The 24384-nt window shown below is 39.1% G+C and overlaps 1 protein-coding gene and 1 long non-coding RNA gene across 15 annotated transcripts in view; one reads left to right on the top strand and one right to left on the bottom strand.

The window, feature by feature from the left end:
* Positions 1-3021: 3021 nt before the first annotated feature.
* On the bottom strand, positions 3022-10750 carry LOC101750783. The gene is made up of 3 exons (XR_001466411.4): positions 10539-10750; positions 10133-10304; positions 3022-4917 (listed from the first exon to the last, which is right to left on the bottom strand). It is a non-coding gene; the product is annotated as an uncharacterized LOC101750783 (long non-coding RNA).
* A 4476-nt stretch (positions 10751-15226) lies between these two features.
* PACRGL (parkin coregulated like) overlaps positions 15227-24384 on the top strand; it is a 38956-nt gene continuing 29798 nt past the window's right edge. For all 14 annotated transcript variants that reach the window (XM_040699433.2, XM_040699432.2, XM_046940750.1 and 11 more), the window contains exons 1-4: positions 15227-15462; positions 17096-17253; positions 18997-19064; positions 20027-20117. In XM_040699433.2, the coding sequence (XP_040555367.1) occupies positions 15231-15462; positions 17096-17253; positions 18997-19064; positions 20027-20117 (549 nt within the window). In that variant the 5' untranslated portion in view covers positions 15227-15230. The remainder of the gene's footprint in view (positions 15463-17095; positions 17254-18996; positions 19065-20026; positions 20118-24384) is intronic.

Here is a 24384-nt window from a genome sequence, read left to right as displayed (position 1 = left end):
GCACTACCAGCTGACCTGTGCTGTAGAAGTTGACTGCTGTTTTGAAATAGCAAGTTTGAAGTGTTTGGAGTTTGCCTATTCTTCTCTCTCTCTTTTTTTTCCTCTTTTTCTTTTTTTTAACTGGGTCTTCTTTATCTATTCAAGCATTTTTGAGAAGTTTTATTTTGATTTTCTAGGAAAAAGGTAAGGAGATGAGTCGGTGTCAACAGTAAATAAAATTGACCGCAAAAATCACACCGATCTATCAAAAAAATATATGTTTCTAAATTCACAAAAAGTCAGAAGTAATTATTCATTAGTTGTTGCCTTCTTTCTTTGCTGAGCAAATGGTTATGTGATTAGCAAATATTGCTATTCAGCAGCCTCCAGGTACACCCCTCAAAACACACTAATGCAGTAAGGAAGTACTTTGGGGAATAATTATTTCTGACATTTCTTTTCTTTTTCTAAAGATAAGGGTAGAAATGTAAAAACAGTACCACCATCATTAGAGAGAACAGGAGAGGAAGCTGAGCTGATGCACTTTAGCTGGAATTGACTGATAATTCCCTCAGGACGCCTGTGGGTGTCCAGCGTTAGAGAAAGAAATTGCCCAGATCTACTGTAAGTTTTGTGGAGAAGAAGACTGGGATATGTTTTTATGCCTGAATACCACACAGTGCCTGCCCTTTCCATGGCCCACATGGGGCATTTCCTCACACCCTCTGTGGCAATCCTGCATCTACATTCACTGAGAAAACTGGTGGGCGCAAAATGCCCGTGCTGGTGATGGAAAGAATGTTCTGGTTAATTCTTGAGCATTTAAAACTCAAGTATTATTAACTGGTACAGATACGTGCTTGTAGCAATTGGCAAGAATGGTGGCCAGCAAAATCTTTAAGTAATAAAACTTGAAAAGTAAAGAGAGAAGGAAAAAAGAAAGAAAAAAGAAAGGAGAGGGAAGGGAAGGGAAGGGAAGGGAAGGGAAGGGAAGGGAAGGGAAGGGAAGGGAAGGGAAGGGAAGGGAAGGGAAGGGAAGGGAAGGGAAGGGAAGGGAAGGGAAGGGAAGGGAAGGGAAGGGAAGGGAAGGGAAGGGAAGGGAAGGGAAGGGAAGGGAAGGGAAGGGAAGGGAAGGGAAGGGAAGGGAAGGGAAGGGAAGGGAAGGGAAGGGAAGGGAAGGGAAGGGAAGGGAAGGGAAGGGAAGGGAAGGGAAGGGAAGGGAAAGCTTCCCCAATTATTTTGATGAAGAGAATAAAGAATAAACAAATAGGTAAGGCCTGAGGACCTAGGAAAGACAGGTTGTAAGAATGATAAAAAGGAACCAGCCCTTGTTCAGTATCAAATTTCTGGGGACTGAACATAGAGGGAATTAACTGCTGCAATTGTTCTTGGGAAACAAATACAGCCATATACTCTCAAAATTTTGTAGAAAGGATAATTACAGCCCCACAAATTAGCAACCAGTCAGAAGTCTTCACGTATGGGAATAACTTCTTCCAGCAGAAGTATCCACAGTCCATTTGCACTTCACATGGTACTGAATAGAGTTGTAAAATGCAAGAAAACAGGGGTATTAAACTATTGAGAAGAAAACACTGGTTTCAAGAAATCTAGGGCCAGATTCACTATAGGCTCAAGCTGCTTCATGCTGTTTCAGTGATGGAAAGCATCTGTAAACCCAACTTGTCTGGCCTGAAGCCACCAAAACTTCTATCATCTGCTACAAAAATGAGTTAATAGTTTCAGTGCACAAAACCTGGTTTGGGAACAGTGGTGCAAGTCCTCCAGCAGTTGGTGAAAGAAGCCATAGCACACGTTACCGTGGAAAAAACTTTGTGCTATTCGGTGTGTGTGGATGCTCTCCCTCAGCTCTGCCCTTGTCCCCATGTCAGCGCTGTCTGGGATTTGTGGGAAAGGAGCTCGCTTCTCATCACTGCTCTCCAGACTCCAGAGCAGTGAAGGGAATTGGCAATTCCTCTTCAGTGACAGCAGTCAGAAAGACAGAAGGTCTTTAACCAAAAATAAAAAATAGATGAGCCCCATTGTTGTAAAACTGCTTCTAGTGAAGTCATTTCTTTAGTACTCCCTTTTGAAGACTCACTTAATTGTGGCTCCATAATAAAGCATTATGGAAAACAGATTCTTCTTGTAAAATCTTGTTCTTAGTGTATGTGTATACATACGCATATACAACAGTAGAAGGCACATACTTTTTTTCTTTGTTTCTTTCTTCTTCAGGCTGTGAACTTATTTACACTTTTCAGTTTTCCTGAGCAGTTCTGAACAACAGCAGATATGATTAAGAATTCAAGGTAGCCGCCAGTGAGGATGTTTGACCTAATCTATCTTGATTTCACAATCTATGCATTTTAAATGCCGCATTTCTGCATGGAACGTGCATACAGCATATCTATTTTAGTCACATGCACACACTGAAATAGCTGTGTGCACATGCAGATCATTTCTTTTCTTGTTTTTAGCCAAATTAAGGGATCAAAGCCATGTAAACCCTTTTGTAATGAAACTTGAAGCCACATATAATGAAACCAGATAGTTTTTCCTTTCTGATCTAAAGTCTTTCCTGTTTTCAGGCATTACTATAAACCTACATCTTGGTCCAGTCTGTAACTTGGTCCAGCTTGGATTAGGTTTGCAAACAGTTTGATGAATCCTGGATGATTTACAGCTTGAGGTAGAAAGAAAACAAACACTAAAATCTCAAGTTTGGCCTGCTTTAGGCTCAAAATTAAGCGTAACCTCCTTCTGACTCCTTTTGGATTTCTGTATCTTTTCAAATCCCAAAAGGAAAGCACCCCACTGGATCTTAAAACCAGCAGTAAAGAGGTACAGCGGAGGTATGTGTAAGAACAAGTTCTACGAATATCTTTTCTTTTTCTGGGAAATTTCCATTTAGATTTACATAAGAAATTTGTACAGAGATTAGGGAAAATATTTCTTCCTTAGTATCATGAGCTGAAAGTGCTCTTCTTTGTTCAAAAGATGCATATCTATCAAAGAACACTTTATACACACCATCCACTAACTTCTTCATTCTCTTTTAATTCAGCTTACAAGGAAGATGACAAACATCAGCGGGGACCTGTTTAGTTAAAGGAAGCATAACATTCAGAAAAATCAATACAGATTTGCAAATAGAGCATGGCTTAAACTTAGCATGAAAATAATGTGATTTATAACAGCTACAAGGGTTCCCATTTCCTATCTACTTTGAAGTGTAGAGAGTCTAGATATAAGGTACACCTTCAGAGAATAGGGGGATATCTATGAAGAATATTCTACACCACCATTTCACAAAGCAGATTCTTTCAAAAGAATCTACTTTCAAAAGAAGCTGCTTTACTACTTAAAAACAAAAACAAACAAACAACAAAAAGAAAAAAAAACATACAACATAATAGGGCATTGTTTTTTCTTAAGAAATTATGCTGATTCTTTATATTTCCAGGTGCTGCCAATGCATACACCTGGTGACACTCTTACATGTGGGCCAGGCCAGCTCAGCTTTCAGCATCAGGAAGCATAAGGAGAATATGCCGATGCCACAGGAAGCAGCTGTGCAAAATATGCCTGGAACAAAACCCAAGTAAGCAGATGTTTTGCTGCATAGGACCAGTATGGGTGACACTCTGTGCACTTCAGGGGGAAGCTCAGAAAGAGGTAAATTAAGTAAGTTTGTGTAATCTAGGATTTGTCCAGAAGGAATGGGGAGTAGATTTTGAGACACCTTAACTTCCATATAACTAGTAAGTACTAATATAAACATCCACAGATCTAAAAGAATATAATACTGAGGGGATCTCTGATTCCTTTGATAAAAAGTTTTACTATCAACCAGTAAAATTGCAGAAGTGTGGGCCTACAAGCCTGAAACCACAACTATATCAAACTTGAATTCCTGGACTAAAAGGATTTTGATTTGCATCACATTACAGTACATTCAGTATTTAATTTCTCTATCTTGTTTAGAGGTATCCTAAAAAAGAGATCAGTGCTCCTATTCCCGTAGGTCATGTTTTCTCTTATTATCAATAGTGGGTACTCTCAATATATATAGGGACAGTTGAGGCTCAGCAAACTAGCCATGAAATAGTTCACATCCCGAGTAAGGTCAATTATACTAAAATCCATTTAGTCACCCTTTAAAATACACACAAATCCTTTATTCAATCTAGATCAAAATGCTGTTTTCCTCTATCTGAGGGATGAAAAATTATCTAATAGATACAGAAAAAAATCCACATAATTATCCTGGCTGGATGTGAAGTTTCCTTCAATCTTTGATCTATAATGTAGTAACATGTCAGCTAGACCAAAGTAGTTTTATGTGCAGGAAATAAGACAAGCTGAGTAGCTTCATGGTTAATTGATTAAAAGGTTCTAAAGAAGGTGCAAGATCAAAGAGCAACTTAATGGTTTTATGTTACTCTAGAGAACTGTTGGTCCACTTGTCTGACAAAGACTGACCTTGGGCAATGAAGTAACAGGCAATTAAAAAAAAATGCAAAACTAAAACACAGATCATATATATCTAGTTCAATGTCCTTATTTCCTTTAACAGGTTATAGGTGGCACACACCCCAGTGCACTGAGACAAGTAGCATTTTGTTATCCTTTTATGCTATACAGACTAAATATTGAGTACAGAAAATTCACTGTTGCCTATATCTGCCCTGAAAAGAAAAAAAAGGACACAGCAACTCAGAATCACAGCACGTCATGCTATTGGTTAAAATGTATGAAAGCAAACAAATAGATAAACTATAGCTGAAGGGCAGTTCTTTACCAAGTAGAGTCCTTGGTTTGCAGAATCCCTGCGTTCCCTCAACAGTCTTCAGTGACACTGGGAACGGATGTTTATGGTTTACAAGATTTGTTCATTCTTCGAAGTGCATTAGGAAACAGGAACTGCTCTCAAGTCTGTAATAAGGGGCAGGAGGAGAAGGAAAAAATGTGTTAATGCATTGACTCTTAAAGAAGAATTTCATAATGCTATTCTCTAAATGACAATTTAAAACAGCAATGCTTTCTGGTTAGGCTGTCATCACTAGGCTATTCAAGACTCTCATGAGCACAGTTTAGTTTATGTCTTCTGAATACGAGCATTATACAGAGGTGAAAGAGAAATACTGGGAATATTAGGCAAAAGACGGAAAGAATTTCACACAATAACACTCCTGGAGCTGCACCAGGACTTGAATCCAGAAAGTAAAAGAGTTCTGGTCTATTGTGGATTTTGTACCCACAATGAATGGTATTTTGCTTTATTTGAACAATTTGATCAGTTAAAGCACCAGGACTAAGATTGAAGCTAGACAGAGTATGACACTCAGTGCTTGAGCTTCTGGAAAACAACATTTCAGGTGCTTACAGCACTCCTACTCCCCTTTCCTATAGAAATGGCTTCACAAGTCAAATGCAGAGTTAAATCAAAGAGGAAAAAACAGACGTTTTTTCCTGCTTTGCATTAGTCCCATTCTTACCAAAACTAAGGCACTGCTATGTTTTTCCATGTGTCTTCTAATGCTGAAATAGATGCGATCACCCCACACCTTCCAAATCTCAGCTAATCACTGTGAAGTCTGCCCTTTTCCCCTCTCAACTATGCTGTGGTTTTTGCCTTCGCAGAGAGTCCTTCCTCTCCAGTTACATCCACTCTGGTGTCACTAGATCTTGGCCACGTGACAGAAGGCATCACAAGATGTCCATCACTAAGATCAAAAATACGTAAGCATCACTGACTCTCAGTGCTATTTAGCTTCAGGGAAAGCCATACTAGAGGCATCTAGCAATGATCTAGATGGTCACAGAAAATGTCACAAGATACAGCAGCTTCCAAAGACTCCACTCATCTCTTGATTATAAATCAACTAGCACAGTTGACCACTGTGTCGCTGACATTGTAGTATGTTTTACCATTAATGTTCTCTTTTTACATGGACATGACTTTCAGGTCAAGGATGTAGAAGTTCCCTGTTGTTCTATTTACTTAAAACAAACAAACAAACCCTTACTACTGCTCCCCTGGCCTGCTCCACAAAGACAAACACTCTTCTTGAGCTGACCAGCTGACAGCTCTGCTAAGTGCCCGATAAGCCGCCTTTCCTGGGTCACTGCAGAGTGGGAACTTCTGAGCTGTGTAATGGGATTAGCGTTCCCACACCACTCCCAGAGAGCCCATTGTTGAAAGAGGAATGGTTTTATTCATGGCAACAAGTCAAACACAAACTCTTGGCAATCAAATTAAGAAAAAAATAAACAAGCAAATGGAGTTTTGGCAGAATTGGGGATTTGCCCATTTGGAAATTTCTTTGTAAGTTGATGGAGAGGTTGACTGATCTGGAATGGACCACAACATTTACAGAAGATACAAAGAATAACTCTTTATAAACTCTTCTTTTGTTTTGATATAAGATCTTTCATGGCTACAAAGCTTTTTCCTTCACAAAGGTCCTAAATCTACAATCCCAACCCAGTAGCATATCTTTCAGATGGGGGGAAGAATACTATTAGGCATTCTGGGGAAGAGCATTGAATTAATTAGTTTATAATTTTTTAAGTACCAACACCAGGGAATTGTTGTGACTTAAGGATAAAATAATTTTCAATGCACAAATTCCCTTTATTAGAATATAAATGGTGCCTTGAGGACACATAAAAGCACCGAACTGGGCCTGGCAGAATCAGCTTTATTGTATTCTACTGTGCAGAAACAATTACTTCAGTTCAAATTTTTCAGGCTGATCAAGTTCAGTCTTATTACTGTAAACTATTTTGCAGTTGAGAGGTAGATCCAAAGATTTGTGGTTAATATTGTCTTGAGCCTTTTTTCTTATATAGCCTAAAGTTCTCTTTTTGTTTTCCTCTAGCCATGGAAGCTTTTGTTCTCATGCAAAATTTTACAGTCAGACGTCCAGCCTGAGCACTTTTCACAATACTTTTCTCATCGCAATTCCATTCTCCAAACTAGTATTCTCCAAATGGTTCTGCTTCAGTGCTTAACAGTACTTTGAAGAGACCCACTGGAATTTGCACTTCCTATTGTTTTTCTACATCTTTAGTGAATCCAACATGGTTGCTGTGTGCTGTTATCAACAGATTGCCACTGAGGATTTGATTATCACCTCTACTATACGGTGCTTCTATTTTTCATAACAAATCTGTTGCCACCTACACGGTTACAATGTACATGCACGGACATTTGAACTTTGGGCTTCTTCAGCTTGGTAAACCCTTCAGACTTCAGTTACTGATGTGATATCTTCACATACCACGTTTTTGCTTCTGCATCTACCAAGCACCTTGGGAAATAGGCACGGCATTGTGTAGAGACTCACAAACTAAGCCCAACTGAGAAATGGGCTGAATTGTGCTGAGGCAGAGCTATATGGTATACGTATACCACTTTAGGGACAAACACAAATCTGTCTGAAAGGAGTTAGATTATGTTGTGTAGTCCTATCACCTCAGCTGGAACTAATCTGGGAAACCTCATCACTAAATAACGTGATTTTAAGTCTGAAATATCTCAGGGTTCTACAAAAACAAGAATTTTCTCTTACTAGAAAAACTATTAAGCTGTCTAATTCCAGAGGGGATATCTACTACCTGCAGCCACCACAGCAGCAACTGGAGCATTGCGGAGTTAATAAGCCCAGTCAGAACTTGAGGAGAACTAATGAACTCTCATGGCCTTCTTAATACTAAAACTGCCATGCAGTTTTCTTGCCAGCCTTTTCCCCATCATTTGAGGTCCTGCAGTGCAACGTTGAACAGCAGGCAGTCCATAGTCCTCATTAATACCAAGCCCTGCTATACACAGGCTCGGCCCAGTGCTTCTGGATCACAATGGGCACTGGAAGCAACACTGGAAGGGTACCTGCTCCATACTTCATTTTACAGGCTCTCATGGCACAGCTGATTGTCCAGACTCTGCTTCCAGGATTTGCTCTGCTTAGTAGCCCAAAAATTCTTCAGAAACTTATATTTGCACCAGTAAAACTGACAGAAGTAATAACATACATACACACCAAATCTGGAATTCTAGGATATGTTTAGGTCTATTGGATTTAGGTAAAGAGATCAGTCTCACCAATAAAATATCTTGAGCTTATCAAAGCAGTAGACTCATCCTTTTTTTTCTTGGGAAGATCCTGCATCCAAGAGTGCTAAAAAACCCCAGAATATTCATGGCTGAGATGTGAAATGCTGTAAATAAAAGACTTGATCACTTGATCATAGGAGATCAGGTTGGTCAAGCAGGACCTGCCTTTAATGAGCCCATGCTAATCCCCCAGTTGTCCTGCACATGCCATGTGATCTCACTCAAGATAATCTGCTCCATAATCTTTCCTGGCACTGAGGCCAGGCTGACAGGCCTGCAGTTCCCTGGATCCTCTTTACAACCCTTGCTGTAGATGGGAGTCTCACTGGCAAGCCTTCAATCCTCTGGGACCTCTCTGGCTGACCAGGAACACTGATAGATGGTGGAAAGCAGCTTGGCAATCACTTCTGCCAGCTTCTTCAGCACCCTTGGGTGGATCCAATAAATAATATTGGTATTATTTATTTAGACTCAAAGAAATAATTTAAGTGATGAAAAAACACTCACACAACACTCCTCATCCTTGACAGACAATTAGTACTCAGCAAAAACCACAGAGCATTGAAATAATTATTCAAATAAGAATGTGGTTAGTAAGAATAAGCAAAAACATCTTCATCCTCCCCCACCCCCCCCCCCAAAAAAAGAGAAAAAAAAGAAAAAACTGGCAAGCTAACCTTCCCCATCAAACTTTTCTCAGTTCTTGGTGAATGCACAAAACCTATCCCATTAAGTACAGTCCTTTTGCAATTGTGTAAGGACACCGGTGTATTTACTATTATTCAAACTACATTGATTGCTTCCCTCTTCAAATGAATAATAGCACTAAGTAATTATTTGTGGAAGTCATCATTGCAACAGTGTACCGATGTGCAAGACTAATTTCTACATTATAACTTGCACAATCATTTTAGAAGTGCATACAGGATTTTTATGCTAAATAAAATGGACAGGCACACAGAATGTAATCATACTGCAGGACACAAGAACATATTTTACCAGCACTTTCAGTGGGACATGATGCTTATGGTTCCATTTTCATTGTTGTGAACTGAAACTTTTTGTATATGAAGAAAAGAAATAGGAAAGGAAGGAAGACAGAAGAAAAAAAGACTTGGGGTCTTCTGTGTGTAGTGAAATTTCTATATATACTGTGAGCTACACGACAGTTATAAAGCACATAGTGGCCCACTACAAACAGACTGAAGTGCTTTGCATTACTGGTTAGGAAAGCTGTCATAATTTAAACAAATTGTGATTTTACAAAACATCTAGGCAAGTTAAAACACAAAAAAAGTTTGTGATTTTAGGAACAGAGATGGTATTAGGATTCTGGGAAGTAACACCTTATTTTTCATAATCAGAAAAATAACTGTGAGATGACAGAAACTCGCCATACTCTTGCTGCAACCTTGAAGGAGCCTGAGAAGAACTATTTGGTAAGAAACAAAGTTAGCAAGTAGAAGGTTCACAACCAATAAAGGAAAAAGCGAGGATGAGCTGTGAGACTCCTTGTCACAATGAAATATAAAAGTCCCCTGGATTTGAACAGGAGACCAGATGTCAAAGAAGAGAAATCCTCTGAAGATTACTGAATATACAGCATCACCCCTGGCTCAGAATGTTCCTGAGCATTGAAAAGCTGAAAGGATGGGAGAATACTTATGGGAAACATTAAGAACAGTTGCTCTTGTTCACTTAGTAGTCCCTACACACCTTTTCTGTTTGCTTAAAATAGAATTTAATCACAAGACATCACGATATATTAATCTCTGATTTGGTCCACCATTCATACCAACAAAATTCTTTCTGTTGGTCATAACTTGCTATTTCTCTTTTCAAGTCTCCTCTCAGATCAGATGTTAGAAATGCAGGTAACCAAAGTGATGTCTGAATTATGGGAACTATAACACGTGGAGATGAAATCTAAACATCTAAACTTGAAGCCTTTGCTGTGCTCTGCTGGTGGTTCCCCTTTGGTGCACTCATTCACCCACTCATGCCACTCATTCACCCACTCATGCCACCCACCTTTCTCACTACTGTTATGTGGCTCCCCAGAGCAAAGACTCCCCAGAAAAGGTTTTAATTCTTCCTCCTCCAACACCCAGTAGAGCAAGTGGCAATGGGGCAGCATTGATCCCCCAGTGTGACTGCTGTGTGGGAAGGACAGAGGGTCTGTGGGTTGTTCCACCACCACTTTCTGGAAAAAAAAAAGAAAAAAAGATGAAAACTATTAATGCCATCACCATTTTTGGTTCTCTATATCACTGCATCATTTAATCATGACTATTACCACAACTCCCATCCTTGTCACCATCAGAACATCCCTAGGCTGTCACTAGTTCTCAGCCACCACTGTAGTACTGTGTGCTATGGACCATAAGTCTGTCTTTCAAACTGTCTCTGTATCATAAAAAAAAAGAACTCTTCCTACCATCCTTGGACTTGTTATCTCAAGTGCCAGCTGTGCCTGCTATGTGGGAGATGTTAAATGCTTTTGTGCTGCAGCACATCCAAGCTGTGTGTGCCTCGGAGCACAGCCTGATGTTCTCAGTGCAGCTCTCTCCTATCTCTGACAGAGAAATGAGAATTTCGTGGACTTAGAAGAAAAGCTGAAACGTCTGCTAATGTTATGAAAGATAGTGCTATGTCCAACTATATAGCTTCTGCAGACACATTTTTGGCTAGTCAGAGCAACAACTCTGCCCAGTATGTTTTCTTCAGACCAAGGAGTCCAGACTGCATGTACTTACTCCTGTAGCTGGAACACACACACAAAAGCAGAAATAGAGATACTCTCATGATGATTTGTGAATTTGTGAAGGATATTTTTCATTGTTATTATTATTTGCCTCATTCTGTGAAGGGTTATAAGGTTCAGTAAAACTGTTCTTGTTCAATACTTTATATATCGCTACTGATCCTTGACCTACAGAGGGAAAGAACTGATAAAAGGTTTCCTAACAAAGAATGCAATTTCTCTGACAACTGAACTATGAAATACTTCCATTTCCACTTAACAAACTCTTCTGTTTTTCAACCTTTGATATTTTGACTTTTGCCTTGTTTGTCTCTCCAAAGTGAGAGAGGCTACAGAACAATGCAGAGCTGCAGCTTTCCCAGAAGGCAAAAGCGGCAAGGAAAGACAGGGAATGATTGCCACCAAGTGGAGAAATCCAAAACTGCACGGTGTGCCTGCGTATCGCTTCTTTCCCTGCGCAAACCTGGGAGGGAAGACATGTCAAACAGCTCTCACTGCACCACTCTAAGAATCACCTGCAACCTTTCACCATTTGCTTGGCTATTTCCAAAGCATATTTTCAACTACATGTATCCTGCCTCAGAAATTTAGTAGTTTTAGTTTTCAAATAGTTAATATAGTTCATCATTTGGTGAGCACAGGTAAAGCCTGTACATGTCTGTCTTTCATTTAAAGAACACTGCCCCATGACTAATAATAACCTCCATAACACAGTGAGCCCTCTAATTCCTGGCTACTACTGCCTCTGAATTTTATCATTAGCTTTGGACACTGTGAGCACTGAGTTCCATAAAAGAAGACACAGATATAAATCCATCTTCATTTTCCCCAAGTGTCCTGCCCCTAACTTTCTCTAAAACCACAGCTTTCTTCTTCACATTTTCCACAACTTTGTGCAGACCACTGCCTACTCAGCTTTTGTACCTAATGTGAATCTTGTTCTTAGCTGTTTAAGCATTCACACTCTGTGGTAAGGACTCCTGAAACTTAACTTAGGGAAGGAGATTCTGATGAAAAGCAGAGAGGCAGAAAAGCAAGTATCATAAAACTATGATTTACGTACAATTACTCAAAGAAATACAGGTTCCTAACTCTTTTGACAAAACTAATGGGAATGATTACACAGAATCACAGAATCACAGAATGGCCCGGGTTGGAAGGGACCTCAAGGATCATGAATCTCCAACCCCCCTGCCGGGCAGGGCCACCAACTTCCCCATTTACTAGACCAGGTTGCCCAGGGCCTCGTCCAACCTGGCATAAAGAAATGCAAATATTCCAGTGGTACTATCTGCTTCATGGGAGTTTGCCTCTGAGTTTTACACAGGACTTTGATCTCCTAATCCAAAGTCCTCCCAGCAATTTAGCACTTAATAATAGGCAATATCTAGTCATTTCTGATGTATTAAAGCAGAATGTAAGCATCTGTGGACAGTTATCTGAAATCCTTCAACTGAAATGGCTCTCTTTCACACCAATTTTCACTGAGGATGTAAGGGAATATTTACAGGTCCATCAACTTTTGACAGGCACTGAACCAATCACCTGATACTGTATACATGATATTTCTCAATGAAAGTGGCTGGAGCATCTGAACCTCTGTAGAAGAAACCCAAAACCTACAACGAGGTGTCTTCAGTCTCTTCTGTAGCTTGCTTTTCCAAATGCTGTAAAATAACTCCTCTTTTTATAGACTACTCTTTATAAAAGCAAATAGAGTGGTGAAGTAAGGAGAAAAACTCTGGGGAATGGAATTTGAACACTATCTAAGGAAAACACTTGAAACTACAGTGTAAACTGTGGACTTTTTGGGAGGTCAATGAAAATCTCTAACTGTTAAGAATTATTGGAGAAATAACAAGAATTAGCAAATATACTGAATCAAGGAAACATGCTTTGTACTTTCATCATTCTTAGTAGGTTGTAAGAGTTATTAGTCCTCAACTGGGGCTAAAATGGCACTTGGCTTAGAAATTTCTAAAATATTTTCAAATGAAAATATATCAATTCATATATTATTAGATGAATACTAACATAGAAAGAGGAAACAATTTTAAACGCTGTAAAGGTAAACCCTTTCTTGTGTTAAGCAAAATTCAGCAAACAAATCATTATTAAAAACTCAGATTTTTATATTCTTTCCTGAACACTCACATACATATAAGTGATTGCATTTCTTTTAGTGTCTAAAAAATCACAAATTATTTGTATTTTTTTTCTTTTGCTTATTTTGCTCATTATGAAAGATTTATGACAAATAAAATAAAATAAAAAATACACAATGGAGAAAATAATAGTAATTGGAGCTAATGTTATGTGAGTACACAACAGTAAGAGTAGATCTTTACATCACATTTAACACTACAAAGTGATAACACTGTGATGGAGAAAAATACGAAAATAATTTGCTTTATTAATATTATTATTATTATGGTATCTTAATATTTTGCTGTTAAAGTATTTTTTCCTTCTAAATTGTCCACCCCCCAAATATGTTTACAACTATACAGACTAGTTTCTATAACAACTAACAAATATGAGAGACAGTGTGAAAAATATTTTATTGTAAACGAAGACATTTTGACCCATATTTGGTGACCTTATGCCTGAAGATTTGCATGCAGGCAATTTCTTGAGAGCCAGCTAAGATGATGTGATGATTCTTCCCAGTTCAAGAGATGAACTGCCCACCACGTGACCCCCTTGAGAGACGCCTCTATCAGGCATCCACACCGGTATCTCTCAATCCTTGATTTCATGCATCATTTCCCTGAAGAAGAGGAATGAAGACCATGTGTAAAGTATGGCAGGGATTCCTGTTATACTGTACAAACTGATGTACTGTAATGCTCCTCTATTTTTCATTTTCCAGGAAACTGACTGAACGCTGAGTAAATCTCTGCTCTTGAACAGAAACTGAGTCTTACTTGTTCTTCTATAAACCAGTAGTTTCTATGCCTCCAGGAACTCAGTGGGAGTTGCTGACTCCACAGAGCTGATCAGTGGTATTTTGCTTCAGACAACACAGCAGTTCATACCTCCTACTGACTTAGGAATTATAGTACTACTTTTTTCCATCACTGAGCATAGCTGTAGTTTGTTCTGTACTCACTAAGATACTAGAACAGATACATGACTGAAATGATACTATAATAACTAAGCCGAAAATAAACCTCACACAGAAAATCAGTTCTTTTTCATCATTATGGAGATGAGCACACTGGTCTGCGTTTTTAAGGTGATTTTCAAAGAACTATAGGATATGCTTTATAAATACTGTACTGTTCTGAGATCCTCACCAGCTTATAACATTTATGAATAGAAGGACATCAATTCTTCTATTGCCTTTAGTACTGTGGAACAATAAAAACCTTCTGTGAAAGTACTGTAATTTTTGCTAGTTAAAAGATCTATATATAAAGCAGAAATCTCCTCTTCCCTTCTCAGTTTCTCCAGCATTAATTTTAACATTCTTTTCTTCTGCATTTCCACATTACACTGATAAAAAGGCATTAAATCATGCAGCCCCATTTGAACTCCGCAAATGTCCTCAGAACTTCCAATTCCTGGCAGATACAAACTATTTATGTTGGATAAAAGCAAGTATGAAATGCCAACATTGGCCGAAATCTAAGGCCGATGGTAGTTTTCAAAACGCAGCTGACAACTATTTCAACTCTGTCAGTGCATTTTCCTGTTTTTGTGGAAAACCAAGAGAGCAGCCTATCTTATCCATTAGTGAACTCACATCCAGTTCCTTGCTGTAAATTACAAAAGTGAAAAAGAATGTGTGATTCTGGAAGGATTGTATCCCACACCATTTAAGCAAACCAGAAACACGTCTTGTTTGGAGATTTACTGCTGAGTGCATGAAAGAATAAACACTTTTCTCGAGGAAGGCACAAAAGCATTCTGATGATTTACTGGGTTCGCAGAAGACAAAAATGTATCCTTTTGCTCAAAAGGTCACTTACTACATGCAGATGTGTTTTTATATGAATAAATACTCTATTTATGACACAAATTCAGTATAGTCTGAGTGGGCTAACTGAAAAAAAAAATGTATTTTCTGTACTTGTAATTGAAACTGAAATGACTGCACAGAGAACGTGGCAAGTAATATCAGTATTTTTTTATTTATGTCTTCACAGTCCACTTGATTCAGCGAGGCTACTGATGGAAGCCAAGGGGGAGGCTTGGGATGGACACAGTTGGGCTGTAACTGGGGAAAAGGCAGGCTGGTGGCAGATATTAGCACTGAGGTGACAGAGGACGAGCGGACAACCTTCACCCTACACAGGCAGCCGCACATCCCGCCCGCCATTCCAGCCGGAGAAGAGCCCCGCGCACGCCCTTCCACCGCGCATGCTCGGCCCCGGGCTCGGCCTGCCGAGGAATGTTGGGCTCCCGGCGGCCCGTAGTTTCCCCGGCAACCGGCAGGAAGCCTGGCTACGCGTGGGGCTGCCCGCCGCCGGGTCACGGGTGGGTCGGGCCGGGCCTTGGGGCTCTGAAAAGGGGGGATCGCGGAAAACGAGAGATTGCTGCTGCTCCTTTTCTCTGCCCCAGCTGCGCTCCGGGAGAGGGTTCATTCAGCGGGGTAAGTGAGCAGCTTCGCCTTTACACCCTGCTTACTGCCGGTCTGACTTTTGTACGTGGCTTCCAGAAACCAAACCCAGGCCTCCTATTTTTTTTTTTTTTTTATCCTTTGAAGTACATCTTGGAAATGTGCTTTTGCCTCGTTTCTATTTATGGGTTCCTGTCATTTGCGTGAAGTCTGTCATCTGCCAGTAGGATGGTTAACTGTGGTATCACACCTTCCATATCACTCCCTCGGTTCATAACACGCTTCTGCTGTGGGATCTCTGCCAGTGGCCGCGCCCCACAGCTCTCAGCACACGAGCACTTTCATCTTGCCTGGAGGCCTCCATGTGAAAAGCCCTTTAGTCACGTGCTGCCATCTGCTTCTTTGGCAAAAGCTGTGCACTTGGTTTGTACGTATCCTTCATCACTGTCCCTCACTCCCATCTTTACTTTCGTCCCAAAGGGCTGATCTGCCAGTTGTCACTTATTTATTGATTGCACTTTCTGTGATGGTGTGACCAGTGACTTGGAATGCACCTCGAATTTCCTGTTACTTAAAACAGTGTTATAAGTTCTTGGCATGTATCTTAATTGCTTCTTGGAAGAGGAAAGAGTCTGAATGCTTCTGAACATGTGGTTCAGCAAACCTGAGTGCAAGGTCTTGCACCTGGGTTGTGGCAACCCCCACTACCAATATAAGCATTGAGCAGAGCTCTGCCAAAAGGAACTTGGAGGTATTGGTGGATGGGAAGCTGGACATGAGCCAGCAATGTGCCCTCGCTGCCCAGAAAGCCAACTGTATCCTGGGCTGCATCAAAAGCAGCGTGGCCAGCAGGGAGACGGAGGTGATCCTGCCCATCTGCTCTGTGCTGGTGAGACCTCATCTGGAGTACTGCGTCCAGATGTGGAGTCCTCAGTACAGGACAGACATGGAGCTGTTGGAATGCATCCAGAGGAGGGTCACAAAAATGCTCCAAGGGATGGAACACCTCTTCTATGAGGACAGGCTGAGAGATCGAGGGCTGTTCAGCCTGGAGAAGAGAAGGCTCTGTGGTGACCTGATAGTGGCCTTTCTGTATCTAGAGAGGAGCTGTAAGAAAGAGGGGAATGTACTCTTTAGCAGGATCTGTTGTGATACGACGTGGGAAATGGTTTCCAACTATAAGAGGGTAGATTTAGGTTTAATATAAGGAAGAATTTTTTTACAGTTAGGGTGATGAGGCACTGGAACAGGCTGCCCAGGGGTGTGTTGGATGCCCCATCCCTGGTGACATTCAAGATAAGGCTGAACCAGGTTCTGAGCATCTGATCTAGCTGTAGATGTCTCTGTTCACTGCAGGGGAGTTGGACTACATAACCTTTAAAGATCCCGTGTATGTTTTTTGTGTGTTCTAAAGAGACTTCATTGCCTAATTGTGGCCTTTTTAACAGATTTGTTGCCAAAGGCAGGCCATATTCTGAAAATGTTAGCAAAGTGAAGGAGAGCAGCACAGGATTAGGAGATACAGAAGAATAAGGATTCCTTTTTTAATATGCTTATTCAGATTTTCTTCATTATTAATGTCAGTCTTTTGACCTGGAGATTGTAACCCTTGATATCCTGTCACATAGGAATGGAATTCTATGTTTTTAATCTTTTTCTATTCTAGGTAGTAATGTTCTAAAAATGTCATCAGGCGCCCAGATAAAAACAAAGACTGCAGCACAGAAGAGCAAGACATCCTCTCCTTTGCCATGTTCTCCAGAACCTGCAGTTAAGCCACAGCCAAAGCCCAGTGACAAGTTGAATCCCAAAACTATTGATCCAGTATGTATGAGGTGGTGGGTCTTTTGTTTTATTTAAAGTCATTATTTTGTTGGAAAAAAGTTTCCATACTTGAAGATATGCATGCAGATAATTATTCTGGTCCAATATTGATAATTTAAACTAAACTTCTGTTATTAATCATGAGTTCCCTAAATTACATGCTCAAATGTTTGAGTAATAACAAGTTTACTTTAAAAAGAAGTTTTGATACAACTCTGGCTTGAGTGGCAACTTTTTTTTTTTTTTCTTTCTATGAACCCAAAGATGATTTAGGACCAAGAGTTAAAGAGGTTTTCTATTGGTTTCTTTCATATAGTTATAAATTTTGGCACCTGGTCCTTGAGGGGAACAGATCAGAGTTATGGCTTTGATAACCCATGTCATGTTGTGCAATGAAACAAAGACTCTGGTAGTATCTTGAAGATTGTCTAGCTCTTGGAAAATCTAACTAAGTAATTGTTAGTGAAAAGTCAAATTGTGCACACAGTTTTATCAGTGTTGGTGTTGTTTCAAACGCTAGAAAGATAGAAATTAAGATTTCCTGATATTTTATGTTACATACTTTGTGACAAGGTGTTTAATCTTGAAAGTAGCATTGAGTGATTGTGCTAATAAATTATGTCGTATTTCAAACTGATAAGAAGCATGTATGTGATTAAAAAAAATAACTTTGTATAGGCTTTCCTCCCATTAAGCTCCCACTGATTTTCAGTGCCCACATTCCATCTTGCTCAACGTTTGGTGTTATTCTACATCTTGCCAACTTGTAATTTCATGTATACTCTCAGATCAGGCTGGAGTTGGAGCAAAACAGCCTCCTGCATGTTACCTGCTGTTGTTGAGTAACCCCACAGCTGTGTGTCAGCTCAATAGCACACAGCTGCTCACCCTTCCCAAGTGGGATGGACAAAGGAATTGCAGAGCGTAAAAGTGCAAGAACTTGTCAATTAAGGTAAAGATGGTTTACTAGGTAAAACAAAAGCAATTGAAGGAAAACAAGGAATTCATTTGCTGCTTCCCATCAGCAGGCAGATCTTCAGCCACTTCCAGGGAAGCAGAGCTCATCACACATAATGACTGCTTGAGAAGACAAACACCATCATTCCAAAGTCCCCTCCTTTTTTACCCCAGCTTTTATTGCCAAGCATGGCACCATATGGTACAGGATGTCCTTTTGACCAGTTTGAAATCAACTGTTATGGCTATGTCCCCTTCTTGTGCACCCCCAGCAACTTGCTTAGCAGGGCAGCGTAAGAAGCTGGAAAGTCCATGGCTCTGTGTAAGCACTGCCGTTCAACAAGTAATGTACTATCATCAGTATTTTCATCAAAAATACAAAGCACTTAATCATACCAGCCTCTACAGAGAAAATTATCCCAGCCATGACACCTGCATATAATCACAATTAGGAAAGTGAGATGTCCTTAATCTTTTAAGAGAGAACTCATAAGATTTCAGTCTTAAGATTTGCATGGCAAAATAGGAAGATGGGGGCACTGTATCAGGAGAGCATGAATTCTATGTTATTAGTTGATTTTTTTTTTCTCTGCAGACAATTCTGTAAAGCCCTTTTCTGATAAATGTATCAAATGGGTGTTTTTCATCCTGTATCTGCAGATTTTTTTAAAATTATTTTTACAGTCATACAACTAAGCTCCCTTCACAATAATTTGCAGTTTTAACATATTCAAACTTACAAACATATAACACATTTTTTTTTCTTCTTTTCTTGTGTCCTTGCAGTTTGCTGCTCCTTCTAGAACACCTTCTGCGTTTGCTGCTACATATGCTAAAGGTGGCATTCCATGCAGGTATTTTAGTTCAGTTTGCTTTCTTTTTATTATATGTGTTACGGTTAGGTAGAATTGCACAGATAGATAAACAACTGTTCACAGCTTTATACTCTTTTACTTAGGCAGCTTAATTTCTTTTCAAAGAAAGACGCAATTTTCTATATGTTTGATACTGGCGTCGTCTGTTCTTTTTTGTGCAATGTTAAAACTCTTCCATGAAAGATGCTGATTTCTTCATATAAAGGTGCTTTCCCTAATAACAAAGATAATCAAATTAGTACCATTTTATTCAGCAAACATCCTGCAGTCTTTTTGTCTGCAGTAAGTAATATGAGAATGTTTTCTTGATTATTTGAACTCTCTAATTTTCAGCAATATCGGGTATTAACAAAACTACATGTAGTTGTTGTATGGTATTTTAAATTCCCTTTGTCTATTACATATTCATATACATAATAAGCACTTTTCTCCAGTGTTCTGTCAAGTGGATGCAGAATTAGTTAAATTAATAATTACTCATTAATCATGAGCACTATATATATTATATACATATTCAAGAAGTCATTTATACAGGATCAACTGAAGAATTCCAGTATAGTTTTCTTTCAGTTTGAGCTGTTTTTTCTTATCTGTTAGTATTTGAGGGAAATGCTTATTGACAGTTATTAAAATGAGTAGCTTTACAAAGGGAGCATCTTCTGTGTCTGTATGAAATGCATCTATAATTCTTATAACTTTTTTTTCTGATTTCTTTGCGGTTGGGATTAGAATTCTGAAAACTGCCATCTTGAAAACTGCAATAATTGCACTTCTCTGGGCTCTTACACATTTCATTACAGAGGGTGGTATATGTTGAGGTTGTACATACCATGGCATAGTAGTCTTAAAAAACTAATGGTAATATTTCAATATGAATAGTGTTAGAAATAAATTCTTTATTATTATATGTTAATTTGTTCCAACTTTAATTCTTTGTATAGGTTAATGCATGGATCAGTAAAGCACAGACTGCACTGGGAGTGCCCTCTTGAAACAGTTCCTTTTGATCCTCTTCTTGTTACTCTGGCAGAGGTAAATGTCTTCTTGGGAAGATAAGCATACAGTATTTATTCCATGTAGTGCTGAAATGTTATGTGAATGTACTCAGCTAGATTTTTATGTCAGCTGCTGTTATTTAACTGCTACTGTAGTTGGACTCCGTGGTTTATGATTTATTCTTTGAAAGAAGGGATGTATGAAAATGTTTCAGAGCTACGTGTTCCTCAATAATGCCAGTCTATTTCTTCATGATTTAATTAAAATAATTCTGGGAAGAACTTAGGTACTGGCAGTTTCCAAACCTAATTTCAAACACAGAGGTAAATAAGAAACTAAAATCAAGCCCATTCCTTTCTGGCCTAAGCATTTATCTGGGATGTGGATGCTCTGTGGAGAAAAAAAGTAGGGTTTCAGTTCTCTCAAACACACGCAAAGTGTTCTTCTTTTTTTGTTCATTTGTTTTTCCAGTCCATACCTTTCACATACAGTACGGTCTGGGATCCAAAAAAGTCATCCAGAGACTGTGAAAACATAACTCTTTTGTAGATAAGACCAATCGTATAGTCACCATATCTGCATAGAACTAAATTCACTGACTGGATTTGCTAGGGGCTCAGAAGGAGTAGATATGTTTAGAGAGCACACAGGAGAACTTTTGATTCTTTGTCTTCTACCTTTTGGAAGCATTGAAATTCACAGTTCAGTAGTCAGTTTAACTGAATTCCAGTTCACTTTCAATCAGAATACACTGTTAGCTTTTGTGTGCCTTTGCAATGATCTGTATGCGTAAAATGACTGAACTGACATAGGCTGTTTCTGCTTATTTGGAGGTCCTGACAATGTCCACTGTGTAAAAAGAAGTGCCCACCTCCAAGCTAGCATCAACTGAAAACTATTGTGGGAACTACAAAGAGTAATTTAAAACCAGTGGAGCTGTGTTAGATTTTTCTCTTACTTGTTTTCTGGTCATTGAAAAGACAGCTGGTGGGTTTCTGTGCTCTTTTTTTTTTTGCTGCAAATGTTTCACTATTTTGGAAATATTACTTTTCCAAAAGAGCGGTCAGGTGCTGGAAAGGGCAGCCCAGGGAGGTGGTGGAGTCACCGACCCTGGAGATGTTCAAGGAACATTTATATGTTGTTCTGAGGGATGTGGTTTAGTGAGAACTACTGGTGACAGGTGGATGGTTGAACTGGGTTATCTTGTAGGTCTTTTCCAACCTTGGTGATTCTATGATTCTAATACGCATTTCAGTACAACATTTTAAGAACTGTTAACACCTGAAGAGGAGGAATACTTTGATATTTCCTTCTTTCATTATAATTGTCCACAACCCTATCTAGTGTAAAGGTAAATGCAAGGAGAAGTAGTGTTTTAAATATGAATATATTTAAATGAATATAAAAATGAATGACACTGTTGTGATTTTTTTTTCCATCAGAAACCTATGAAGAAATGGAAATCAAAACTGTTTTTATGCTTGTGCTTTAGTATTACCTAAAGTATCTTCCTTATCACATTCCAGCAGCTTTATGTTGATGCGTTTCTGGCCCAGGCAGTGAGGTTATCTCTTCCAGGATGCTTTTACCTCCTGTTATCACACACAGAATGTTTGAGGTGGGAAGGAACATTTAGATCCATCTGTCCAACTCCTGCTCAAGCAGGGGCACTGAGAGCAGGTTGTGCCAGTGTTGTATCATCTGTACAATGAAGTGCTTCTACTGGTATTCCAGTGGAACTTCTTTTGTTGTAGTTTGTGCCTATTGCCCCTTACCCTTGGCACCGGGTGCCACTGAAAATAGTGTAGCTCTGTCTTCTTTTCCACTAATGTTATACTTAACACAAAGTGAATCTTTGACCAATAATGCGTGCTATTAACTGTAGCTAAAGTCACTTTGGGTCGTGTAAGAATCACCCCCTGACCCCTGCCATCACAGCAGTGACTCTGCCCCATCTGTTGCGTCAAAAAATGTAAGGGAATATTAGTGGGAAGGTCCAGTATCTACTGCCTCACCACCAACATTCCCCTCTGACATTCTGGGCCAGCATAACAAGATAGGAAACATTACTTTCAGAGCAAGCCTTGTAATATATTGATAGATTTTGGACTTACCTTCTCCTTCAAGGCATTCTGAACTATTTGGATTGACTTTGTTTTGTCTATATATGGATTTGGGAAGAAATATGAATGCATTTAATGTTACTGAAACTTTCTCAATGTTATTAAGGGCTAGAAACATTAAACTTTAATAGTATAGCCTCTATATGTAAAAGCTTAGTGACTAATCACAGGAGATTGCATCTCAATCTGAAGCATGTTCAGTATACTATAGATTATCACTGACAGTGTGATAGATAATCAGTTTTAAAACTTTTGTTGATGTTAGTTTTTATAGTTTCCTACATTGTGCTTCTTAAATCATCGGTATAGTTCTGCCTAGGAACTATCACAATTGTATCAGGCTTCAAATTGGTCTTGGAGACGGCTCTTCATGAAAGTGAGGACTTGCTGGATAGCTTTCCAGCAAGTTCAGGTTATGTTATAAATGTTAATTCTTTGGGACTTTATGTTAATAGTATCAACTGCTATAGTATTTTGTATATGTGTGCTGTGAGCACTACTTCATATTCAGCAGTATAAAGCAGTGGCTTTTTTGGAGCTCTGTGCTCATTGAAAAGCTATACTTTTATCTGTTATGAGTTTACACTTTAAGTTGAGTTGGATGTGTTTGCACTTTTAGATCTGTACTTTGCAAGTCACTGAATCAGTCAGACATCCTTACAGGTGGAAAGTTCAGCTAAGGAATTATTAGGGGTCTGATATTTACTGACTTAGCTGCAGCAGTGATTTAGTACTCATTATATATTCCTTGTTAAGCTACAAATTGGCACTTAGGACAAGGAAAGGAAGTGTTCTAAAACGCCAGTTAACCAGTATGTCTTGCTCAGATAAGAGTAAAAATGAAGATTTGTTCTGAAGGTAGTACATCAACTTCAACCATCTGAATATTATTTTTAAGTAATCTTAATACTGACCAGAAGTCCTTAAGGATTTCCCCTCCCTGAGGTACAGGGGTACAAAAAGTACAAGGCCCTCTGACCTAGACCTTAAGGAAGTAGAGCTAGGTAACTACTTCACATGCTTAGTAAAAGTTCCTTTAGTGTGCTATGGAAAAAAAAAATAAAAATGAACCTTTGCATTTTACAATATAATCTATTTAAGTTGCAAATATTTCAAAACCAGCTAAACTAGCCAAAATTTAGGCTTGCATATATGGAAGAGCAAAGTGAAGATCTTGTGTGCATTGATGATCCTTGAGGTCCCTTCCAGCCCAAGCCATTCTACGAAGACAGTCAAGAATACTGCCACTTCTAATTCTTTAGTCAGAGCATTTTGGAAGAGCTAGGTAGTTCTACTTAATCATTGACATATTGTCCACATACATGACTGCATTGAACAAAATACTTTGATTCATTTGTGGGTTTGGAGGTTCTTTTATAAACAACTGATTATTTTTTTGTGTGTGTAAAGCTCACCTATTAAATTAAGAATGCCCTTGCTAATAGATTGAATTAATACAGTGGAAATAGGATTCTTTAAATTAGTTTAAGAAAATAAACACTGTTTATAATGTTCACACTCCTGTATTTCATCAGCATCATTTATGGCCAAATATGTTTCAGGAGTCTTAACAGTCTGAATTCTGTGCATTCTGTAGCGCAGGCTTTTATCTTCACAGAATCCTAGAATGGCCTGCGTCAAAAAGGACCTTAAAGTTTAAACGCCCTGCCGTGGGTAGGGTTGCCAGCCACCAGACCAGGCTGCCCAGAGCCACATCCAGTCTGGCCTTGAATGCCTTCAGGGCATTCTATTGCTTTGAAAGATTAAACAAGCTGTCAGTACCTGAAGTAGCTTGAAGCTCCTGTTAAGGAAAGAAGAAAGACTTCCACCATACAACTTCAGTCTTTGAGTTCTGCTGCTTGGTGTCGTCATGCATTTCTGTACCATTCACAGGTTTTTGCAGTTGTTGGGGATGCTGTCTTTCCTTCCATTGTTCACCTTCTATTTTATTTTTCCTAGCGGTATGGAAATTATTTACAAATATAACCTAATCTTCTGTTGATGGCCTGGTTGAAAAATTCCTTTGGGTAGGCAGATTAAAGATAATGAAGTACAAATAGTGATTAAAATATCAATATTCATAATGTAAGTTTTAATATTCAATGTTTCAAAAGAAAAATGAATATTTTGTGATCAGAGTTGTACTCAGTGGATCCACATGGTGGAGTTAGTGTATTTTA

Source organism: Gallus gallus, chromosome 4 (assembly GCF_016699485.2).
Source record: "Gallus gallus isolate bGalGal1 chromosome 4, bGalGal1.mat.broiler.GRCg7b, whole genome shotgun sequence".
Classification (NCBI taxonomy): domain Eukaryota; kingdom Metazoa; phylum Chordata; class Aves; order Galliformes; family Phasianidae; genus Gallus; species Gallus gallus.
The sequence above is the reverse complement of the archived record's forward strand: the minus strand, read 5'-3'. Positions and strand labels throughout refer to the sequence as shown.